Source organism: Crinia signifera, chromosome 9 (assembly GCF_055691185.1).
Source record: "Crinia signifera chromosome 9, ASM5569118v1, whole genome shotgun sequence".
NCBI classification, from domain to species: domain Eukaryota; kingdom Metazoa; phylum Chordata; class Amphibia; order Anura; family Myobatrachidae; genus Crinia; species Crinia signifera.
Window position 1 is genome coordinate 60,067,482 of NC_139225.1, and position 11,228 is coordinate 60,078,709.

The window sequence follows — 11,228 nt, forward strand, 5'->3', positions numbered from 1 at the left end:
ACCAACGAGTCATGTCTTGTAGATCTCTTTAGCCATGCAGAGTTGAACAGGGACAAAGTAAATATTCTCTGAAGTGAAGTCCTGCTTCCTCAGTCTCCCTGGTTGGCTGCCAGCTTTTTTCAGTGGGACCAAGTTCCCAGACGCAGCAGGTCAGATTAGATCCCTTTTAAGCAAGTTAATCAACACAGTATGTTGATTGAGACTGCTGTCCTCTTCCCAGCTTCAGGGTCTCCATTCCACAGTGCTGATAACAGGAGACCATCCAGCAACTCAGGAAGTGGCTGTGTGTTGAATGACAGGGTAGTGGGATAATTGCAAAGAGTATTGGGTGGAACATGTGCTGTGTACACTTAAGGTGGCCATACATCAGAAAGATATTGTACCCAATCATACAATCTCAATTGATTGTAAAATGGATTGTATGCAGATTGTGCGCACATCTTGTGTACACAAATCATACAATCAATCATCAGATGGATTGTATGACTGATTGTATGATGGATTGTATGCAGATTGTGTGCACATCTTGTATACACAATCATGCAGCAGATGGATTGTATGACTGATTGTAAGATGGATTGTGTGTCCAAAAACCACCAAGGACTGCCGGGGATTTCAAGGGAAATTGTACACAATCATGAGCGCAATCGATCTTAAGATCGATCTTTCTGATGTATGGCCAGCTTAACAGTACACAGGAAGAGGAAGCAGAAAGGGAGTGCATTTTATTTCTGCCTGTAATGTGATAGGAAAGGAGGCTAAATATGGCAGTACATTCCCTTGCTTGAATCACACACTAAATTTGTCAATGCCCAAGACTTCAAAAGTTCAGAGTATACGAACCTGTATCAACACCCTCAAAGTGGTGTGTTTCTTTAATGCTTCAGCGAAGCAGAATCCTGTCCTTATGACTGTTGTGGATGCACAATTAAAGGGAATGTGCAAAACATGCTGGGTGGAAAGAAGTGAATGCTTGAACTAGTTTCTTAACCAGATAGAGAGAATTATTCAGGCACTTGAATATATATCTCACTAGACAGAACAAGCATCCTTTCAAGCCCAGACCTTGTTAAATGCCATACAGAATGTTGTAGTGGCATTGCATTGTCAACTCCTAATATTTACATGGTGTTTCCCACTTAGTAGTCTATTGGGGAGGGGAACTTTAGATGTGATTGGCACTGCGACCTTTGTCACTTCTGTCACTTTTGAATGAGAAGCGTAAAAATTGTAGTTAAGAGTTTTCAAATATATTTTCAAGAGGCTCTCCGGTTTTGTCACACATACAAAAGAATTGCCACAAATAAAAAATTCAAATGCATAGAGCGAGTGTTCCATATTCAACACCAGCAGATTACTATAGGTTGGCAATATATATTCCTTTGCTGCATTCTGACATAGGTGACTAATTAATTGGGTTTTCTGAATAACCTCTTGTGGTGATTCAGTAAGGCTCAGTAAGCTGTACATTTGCAGTTTATTAAGTGGACAGACCCTGGCTGTACAAATGTACTCCCAGCCTAGACTGACTTATATTTGCGAGTGCATGGGCGCAGACGGGGCGGGTAGCTGACTTCATATGATGTCATCCACCCGCCCGAGCAGGCTATGGCACATCTATCAGCATAGGGGCGCCCAGCATTTTCCTGGTCACACCCACCTTTTTTTTTTGTGTGTGTGGACTTGGAAACACTGGGCGTCCTCATGCGTCTGCCCTCTGCCTTCCCTGATGTTTGCGAACAGCATGGCTACTATGCAAGTCGCTGAAGCCATTTGGACAGGGGGCGGCACATGCGCATAATGGCATATGCGCGTACCCAAAACATTGGAACTGGGCTGTACTTGCAAAAAGTGCAAGTCATCTTGTAAGCTCACTTGCTTGCCCGCCAAGAAACATCTTTCATTTGAACACTGAGTCACTGCTATTTCTGGAGATCTAATAAGTACTATGCTGGAATGGGCACTGTTATCAGTGGTCCATCTCTGGAAGCATTATGCAGTCAGCTGACCCTATCCACTTCTCTTTCCAGAGTCTGTGGAAGAAGCTCTGCAGGCTTGTGATGAACATGTTTTTCCATTATTGTACTCCCTTCTGAAAATTCTTCTAGCTGGAAATAGCTTCTCTTCTTTACACTGTTTAACAATATGGTTGAGAGGTGACCTGGTTTAGTTCTTCTACATATTCATAGGGAAATTGCAGCAGACCTGGGCACAGTGATTGATCACTTTGCAAATAGTGGAAATAGAAGAATGGATTTTGTTTTGTAAAAGTTACGTATTTGTGTTTATTTCTTTTGTTATTGCGGAATATTCTGTCTTTTATTATTTGGTACTTTTATTGTCATTTTTAGCTATTTTGTGTTTTGCCTAAAATAAAGCAAATAACAAACTTACAATATATTTGTGTCATGGAGGAGTCGGGACTGGGAAGAGGGGGGGGGGGTCAAGATTAAAAAGTAAGTGACCCACTCCTCAAAATAAATGTCTAGATTTGTCAATGCAGGTGAGTAAAACTATATTTCTTGGACCGTAATTGTCCCACCACAGACTGAAGGATTATAGCACAGTATTTGCATGTTCTGCATCACAAATATTACTTTGTTTGGGGGTAGTGAAAGGAGAAAGGCATATCTATAGCACTCTGGGAATCATTGATCCTTAAAAGAAACTGTTTTTTGTATACGCAGACTTCCTTAGACACATACCCTTTTTTACATTATTTCATCCACATGTGTCCCCTCTTTATGTGAACAGCAAATACACACTGACTTTTTCTTCTTCTACCGTGCTGCAATGGCTTGCCTTGAAGGAGGATGTTATGTGTTTTAACTCTTTCAGCTATATGCCCAGAAATTTTAATCTGGCAGCACCACCCAAGTGGTTGGTTGACATATGTTCAGCAGACGTGTAATATGTATATTTGTAATATGTTCTTGAGACCAAAACTTGCCTAAAATAAAATGTGGCCAAGTCTCTCATCTCTCCAACTTTTTGCAGCTATTTAAACCTGACTTGTCATCCTCAGATAACACAGCTTATGAACCCAACACCAGCATAGTGAACGTGAGTATAATTAGAATTTTATTTTACATACTGATATGCCCACTATTTGGAGTTCTCTTTTTTTTTTTTTTTTTTTTTTAGATCAATAAGTGGTCAAAAAGAAATATGCTTAATAGTGTGTTTTATTCTTTTTCTCTCTCCCGTAACGCGTCACCCCAAAAGGAAGTACATGAGCATGAGGAGGACCTTACAGTGGCCGGGAACGATGACCATTTGAATAAAGGTTAATTTTATTTATTTTAGATTTTTTTTTTAGTTTCAATTCATTATTTGCGTGGACTTTATTTAATGTTAAGGTTCGATCATTCTATGTCCTATAATGTTTACCAAAAGATTCAATAGAATCTCTGCATTGCCCTATCTTTGTACGTTTTGTACGTTCCTGGATTGGTGACATCTAGTGGCTGCATTTGATATTGCAAAGCTTGAATTGATCAGATATGTAGACTTACAGTAGTACACATATTTTATAAATACAGATGTGTCCACATACATCTATCCCTCGTGCGATACAAATGTGAACTCTTTGCGACTCTAGTATTTACCGTGTTTTTTTTTTGCCGCATTTTCCATTAAATAGCGAATATTACACATGCTGCATGTCTATATTCAGTGTGTGTGACTGCTGCTGTATCTGCATAAGTAATGGAACATTACTGTCTTCCTGGAAAACTGGGTGATCTAGCATTGTGTATGCAAATACAGTCATAGTCACATTCTGAATATAGACAAGTTGCTAGTCCATTTTGCATGATGCTATTTAACAAAAGGAGTCGCAGAAAAATCACCTGCTACTACAGAGTCTCTCCATGGCATGGTATGAGTAAAAGGGCTGTGTAATGCAAAAGGATGCTAAATGCATGTGGAAACATCTGTATACTGTCCCAGATCAATGCAGGGGGGAAAGTATTCGCAAAATAACCACACGCATATTGGTGGAGATTTTTTTCCTGGAAACATCAGGATAACTTCTCACCCATGGGTTATTGAGGACCCGAGGGCTGCCTATTTTATTTATTATCCTTTTTTTTTTTTTTTTTTAACATCGCCTACACTTAAGCACTTTACAGGGGAAATTTGTACATTGATATCCATCCCTGTCCCAGGAAAGTTTGCAATCCTTTATTCCCTACCACATGTACACACCCCATACATTCATGAGAGGGTATATTTTGGGTTGTGTGATGAAATCGAAGTTTCTGAAGGACACCCATGACCTGACTTCTGTAAGGCAGTAAAGCTAACCATTTCACCGTTCATGCTGCGCTTCAGGGATTATGCTAGTACCTACCTTTGATAAGTGTCAGGTTATCAGGGCTTATTGTCTCACTAGGGGTGTATGTAGTCTTAACTTTTTGCATAAAGCAGCAAAAGATTCTGAGCGCTATGGGCTAATGTGTGTGTGCTGTGTGCAAATGGCTGCCCTCTAGGAGGGGGTTGCCGCCCCCAAAAAAGCAAGAGTTTACAAAAGAAAAAGAGATACCAGTAGGCGCCTCTTGCACACAGGTATACAATTTATTCAATAAACAAATCATACAAACATTATTTGCATTATTCAAATTAATGAACACAGTATAATGAATAGATAAATTAAAATAAAATCAAAACATGAAAAATAAAAATAAAAAGATGAAAAAGAAAATACAAGGATAAATACAAATATAAAAATGTTATTATTAAAAAGCATGTGCAGTATTAGCAGCTGTTTAAAGTGCAGTATATAGTTACCAAGTCCTGGTTAATTGCTTTCTTTTCATATGCGCATATGAAGCCAGGAAATGATGTCCCAATTGGGGGATAAATCGCCAACACTTCTTGGGGATAAAAGAAAGGCTGTAGAGTGACCCAACAGGGTATTTGTAATCCACAAAGGTGATTTTCCAAAAGCTTTGAAATACCAGCAGGATGGGTGGTGTGACACTGTGGTCGACACTTGTGTCGATGAAGGCGGCAGCTTCAGATCTTGTATAGCAATAATTGCTCTGCAATAGATTTTAGTGAGGGAAAAGTAGACCACGCCAAATGCCCTGCGTACTGTGTCAGATGTTATCAGAGCGGCTGTGCCGGCCAGACAGCCAAACACAAGCCGCTGGACACTGATGCGGGCAGAGGCTGTTTGGAAGTATCGGTCTCCTGCGCTCCACCAGAGACACGGGGCAGCTGTATGTTGCAGAAAGTTCAATAGCTGCTGCCGTCTTCAGCACAACGCCGCTGCTGCGCCTGTAGGTGGTTACCAGGGACCGAGGTGAGATGGATATAATAGGGCTCAGTAATTGAGATTGAGATTACTGAGCCCTATTATATCCATCTCACCTCGGTCCCTGGTAACCACCTACAGGCGCAGCAGCGGCGTTGTGCTGAAGACGGCAGCAGCTATTGAACTTTCTGCAACATACAGCTGCCCCGTGTCTCTGGTGGAGCGCAGGAGACCGATACTTCCAAACAGCCTCTGCCCGCGTCAGTGTCCAGCGGCTTGTGTTTGGCTGTCTGGCCGGCACAGCCGCTCTGATAACATCTGACACAGTACGCAGGGCATTTGGCGTGGTCTACTTTTCCCTCACTAAAATCTATTGCAGAGCAATTATTGCTATACAAGATCTGAAGCTGCCGCCTTCATCGACACAAGTGTCGACCACAGTGTCACACCACCCATCCTGCTGGTATTTCAAAGCTTTTGGAAAATCACCTTTGAGGATTACAAATACCCTGTTGGGTCACTCTACAGCCTTTCTTTTATCCCCAAGAAGTGTTGGCGATTTATCCCCCAATTGGGACATCATTTCCTGGCTTCATATGCGCATATGAAAAGAAAGCAATTAACCAGGACTTGGTAACTATATACTGCACTTTAAACAGCTGCTAATACTGCACATGCTTTTTAATAATAACATTTTTATATTTGTATTTATCCTTGTATTTTCTTTTTCATCTTTTTATTTATTTATTTTTATTTTTATTTTTCATGTTTTGATTTTATTTTTATTTTTATATTTTATTTTAATTTATCTATTCATTATACTGTGTTCATTAATTTGAATAATGCAAATAATGTTTGTATGATTTGTTTATTGAATAAATTGTATACCTGTGTGCAAGAGGCGCCTACTGGTATCTCTTTTTCTTTTGTTAACTTTTTGCATGGTGCCAGCAAACCATTGGCAAGTGACAGTGACTGTCTGCAAGCTTATGTTTCTTCATGTCAATAAGGAGTTGATCATGATTGTTCTTCCGCATGACGACTTCATTTTTCAAGTAAGTTCTGGTCTTGTTTCTAGCAGATCCAGTTTTCATTGGATAGATTATTAATAAAAATATGCAACAGTATTGGAATATATAATGACAGATGCTTGATCAGGTTAGTGATCTCACTTAGGTGCGTGGAAGGGAGGGGTATGTTTCTTAATCACGGTGCAGGTTGTGGCACCCCAAAAATCAGCAAAAGCCAAAAAGCTCAGAGCAGCACACCAGTGAAAAGTGTTAAAAAGGCCAGAGCTATGTACAAAAAAGCAACACAAAAGTGATGAATGTAACTATAACATTAAATGAATAGTGGTATTGCGATTATTAGTAAGAGAAAGTGTTAAATAGAATGTAATAATGTGCCACCTCCCAATCCAGGGGCACCACACCCCAAACCCTTGTTAAACCCATTCTGGGTCCTATACTTAACTAGTATAGAGCCACAGGATAATTATACCAAAACTAAGAGCAGCCAACCTAGAGCCACCCCAAAGCTCCATATGGCATGTCAAGACCGGCACATCCTCCTAATGCTTGCTTTCTTATGCCGGTCACAACAGAAATACATACTGGGATCTGTCTCCTTAAAGAGGTTACAAATAAAATCTGTTACTATAAATCGCTGTATCCCTTAAGTCACATTAAAAATGATTAGTATTCTTACAGTGTAGTGAGCTAAAGTAATATATCTCAGAGTAATTTCCTGGGATCATCCTAAATATGTAGATGTGTCTGAAAACAATGATTGAAATGTATTCTGTCATTTATTTCCTGGTCCTTCTTTAGCTAACTGATGTAAATCAATCAATTTCAATATATTAAAAAAAATACCACACTCACAAAAAGTGTGTGCATTAACAACTCATAAAGGTATCTTTATAGTGGTGTTAATAGCCTTCACCTGAATACACCACGTGTTCGAGGAGTTTTAAACGTACATTTTCACCCACTCAAAAATGGAAGATGTAAACCTATAATGGTTTCTTTTGAGTAAGCGTACCAGTAACTCACAATTCACAAGGCAGTTTTCAAACACATCTGGGTTTCTTTTACTTAAAAAAAATTGTTTTAAAATAACTAATGATGGAGAATTTGCATAAAAACTTTTTAATACCAAAAAAATATATTTTTAAAAATTGGATCAAACTTAAAATACACTGAAGTGACGAATCAAAGGCATGTGGATGATATCAAGAGACTGTCTGTACAGCATAGGAGACCTTCCGGATAAGTCAAAAATGTTGGTGAGTATACCACACAATACCTCAGATAAATGTCCAACAGTGACAAAATAAGTAGTCTAAACAAAGAGTTCAGGTCCAGATAGCAGGCCAACACGTTTCGATTTCCAATCTTTGTCAAGGCCTCATCTCTCAAACTATGTAAAAGTAGTTTAGGTAGAATAACAAATTGAAAAGTAATTTTGATGAAATATTTCTCTCTTACTTTATAGATAAGCAGCTGATGCAGTACACAGGGAGCAATTTGTTGTCCCTTTTTGAGCATCCATCGAACAACTTTGAAAAAATCACCGCAGAACAAGCCACCTTACAGACCACTTTAGAAGATGGCTTGTACCACAGCAGCTCAACAGGACAGGATAGCACCATCCTTGGACTCAACTGCAGTAAAGATCCAGACATGCTAGAAGATTTCACAGAGCCTCAGGAGTTCATACCTATTTTTGTACTTAGCCCTGCTAACAAACTAATAGATGAAGTCACAGACAATGAGACACTTTGACTGTGGGGAATGTATATTGAACGTATTGTGTGGTCAGGGATTTAATCTGTGGAAATATATAAAGGTTCAGAGCCTGGAGTTCTCACATGTTTCGGGCAGGTCATGCATAAGTTACGGTCATGGAAAACACAGACCCATCACTTTCCTCTGCTTTTGTCATATGCATTTGAAATTCTGAGACCTCGTGATGTTTGAGCTGGCGGAATGTGTCCATCACGGTGTCCAATTACTGTACATGTGCAGTAGGAAAACCAATGGCTCAGTTTATCGGTGCTGGGTACAGTTGGGTTAAAACAGTCTGTACCTCTTATATCTAGATGGCACCAGTTCTCTTGTGGTTGCACAAAGTACAGACTGGTCTCAGACATTGCAATACCACCCCAATAATTCCAGTTGGAGAGAATGGAAATATCAGAGACCATGACCATTAGAAATAGGCTGTTGTGTTCACAATAGTATTATACATCCCAATTCCCATAGACACTGTATATGCCATTCCTAGGACTATGCAGAAAGTCCCATCCAATGGTGGAAGTTCTTAAGTCTACAGTAATGCTGACAGTGGGAGCATTTTTCAGCTGTAGTTTTTTGAGAGCATTTTTATTTTTTTCAAAAATAAGAATTATTATTATTTTAGATTGATGTATGAGGGATTGGTACCACTCCGCATTGCAGAGCCTCCCTCCATTTGTTCTCCTGTATGAAAACCATTTTGCGCCGAGGGAGAAAGTGGCGGTGGTATCAAATATACTTACTGTTTTGTCTCAAAATGAAAGGAAATTTCAAAATGTGTTTTACTGAATGGAGGGGGTAGGGCTTCCAGAGTTAAGCATTAACAGTTGTGGCTGGTAATAGGCTATGTCAAGGTTGTGTTTTGGAATTTAATAGAGCTATACAGATGTGCCTCCGCTCATCGTTTCCGCGATATGTGCGCAAGCATCGTGGCAAGCAACTACATGCATCCTAATGCAAAGTCATGTCCACGAGCGCACAATCCATGTCCTATGAATCACGAGTGCGACTTTTGTACCAGTGTTCAAACATGCTAGTCGGGGCAAACCAATCACACGCTTGAATAGTTGTAAATAACCCACAATTTGTGAATTTTGGCAGGGTTGAGATATAGTTTATGGAGCGGATGGGAATTTTAGTATTCTATTAACATCTGATCGTTTGATGTGATAAATACAGTATGCTTCCACTGTTATGGCAATTTATTTGTCTTTTTAGACTAAACTCCATTATAGCTGCACATGAATTTTTTATTTTCGGAGTGCCTGGGGACTGTAAGTTACTGTAGCATTCATTATTGCTCCTCTGAAATTACCCTTTAATGTAGTACTAGGGAATTAATTATTTTGCCCTTTTTGTTCATTTGATGTCCAATTTGGGTGCAGGTGTAACATTCCTTAAGTGATTACCCCCCCCCCCCCCCCCCCCCAGATCACAGGTTCTCAAACTCTCTGTCCAGATCACCTGCAGATTTTAAAATGTGTATTATACATGCCCATGTTGGTGGGTGATTTGGAAAACTGCAACTGTGTTGGGATACTGAGGACCAACTTTGAGAACCACTGCCCTAGATGATTAAAAATTAGGAGGAGACTCAGGAAATAGAAATGGGCAAGATAAAAATCCTTGTATTGACCCATATTATACTGTACATCATGGGTCTTCAAACTGTGGCCCTCCAGATGTTGTGAAACTACAAATCCCAGCATGCCTTGCCACAGTTTGAAGACCCATGCCGTACATACTTCAAGAGTGGATATTTGCAAGCACTAAAAGGGATACATTTTGTAGCCAGAGAGTTCTGTGTTTGATTTCAACATCTGGTACCAGATCGGAGATGGTAATTTATAGCTTATTACCGTCCAAGACTTTTAGGGAGTACAGATCAGATAGACACTTAGGGGACATACACATGGGGAGATTTAAAACCATTTTCTAATTTTTGTGTATGCCATCGCATACTATATCTTATGCTGAGCAATATGTGCTAAACTAGATTGCTCAGCATGGGGCTTAAGTCACCCCTTGTGTACAGGGATTTACATGTGTCCAGTTCTAAAACTGAGCAGATTGTGGACAGAGTTTAAGGTCTGACTTCAGCTGCAATGATTGCCATCATGCAACTGGTCTGTGTAATTCGGTACTGTACATAGACACTGGGTGTGGTAGATTTAGCATGATAATCATAGTAACTAATTATAATTAGTGAAATGTGACCCTGGCCCCCAGAAGTATTCACCATCAATTTAAAGAACTGCTAACCCCATAAAAAAAACAAAAAACTTTTTGACGTATGAGTTGCCTACTGTTTTGCTGCCAATATGGGGCCCCTAAGAGTTTATATAACTTAAACGAAGTGTGATTAGAATTATCTGATTTGAGTTATGGTGAAGAAGTACCCAGAATGCTACTAGCTCCTTCTGGGGTGCTAGAAAATGTGTTCCTTCATTAACATTATTTTTTTTTAGGCCCTGTTGATATGACCAGGCTATGTATCTGCAACACCTTCCTACCTCTCCTCAGAGTGCAGTGTCTGGCATTTTAAGAAGCTGTCTGTGCTTCCTTTCGAATTACCTGATCTCATCACATATGTGTATATGTCTGAATTTTTAATGGCATATAATATACACTCTGTATACATATAACCATAGTGCCTTGTAAGCTATTAAAGGTGTAACCTTTTTATTCATCTTGTTTGTTTGTTTTTTCCATTTATTAAAAAAGTTGCTTTTTCGATTTTTACCCCACTGCATAAAGTGATCACTTTTACATCTATACCTATACAATTTATTTTCTAAGCTGGAAAATATAAAAATGATCTTCCATTGTAAATAAAGAAGTATACCAAGAAGAAAAGGAACTGTTATGGGGAAAGCACAGATTAATGAACATTTTAAGCTTTTATTTCAGATATAGTAAAATTCCGTTATCGCGTGTTATGGGAAATTACATCCAAAATATAGAAGTTAAAAATCACACTTACAGATAAAAATAGGCATATAGGCTGTGCTCGTAGAACAGAGAAGAAAAGTGTATTCAAATTACACAAATGTTCACCTGTCAATTTAGCAGGAATACCTGTAAGCAGGCAGTTACAGTATTGTTACTCCTAATGGTGTAGGTTCATGGGAGTCTGGAGGAGTATTTACTTCTAGTGGTTCGGGTTGTGC

The 11,228-nt window shown here is 39.3% G+C and overlaps 1 protein-coding gene across 2 annotated transcripts in view; it reads left to right on the forward strand.

Annotated features, from left to right (window-relative positions):
• LOC146035582 (heat shock factor protein 3-like) overlaps positions 1-10,747 on the forward strand; it is a 36,267-nt gene extending 25,520 nt beyond the window's left edge. The window contains exons 9-11 of one of the 2 annotated variants that reach the window (XR_014460677.1): positions 3,026-3,063; positions 3,226-3,286; positions 7,757-7,835. Coding sequence is in view for 1 of the 2 variants with exons in the window: in XM_083159119.1 (XP_083015245.1) it covers positions 2,998-3,063; positions 3,226-3,286; positions 7,757-8,046 (417 nt within the window). In the remaining variant the exon portion in view is untranslated. Of the gene's footprint in view, positions 1-2,997; positions 3,064-3,225; positions 3,287-7,756 lie in introns of both variants that reach the window. The other variant, XM_083159119.1, reaches the window with a different exon arrangement.
• The last annotated feature ends 481 nt before the right edge of the window (positions 10,748-11,228 follow it).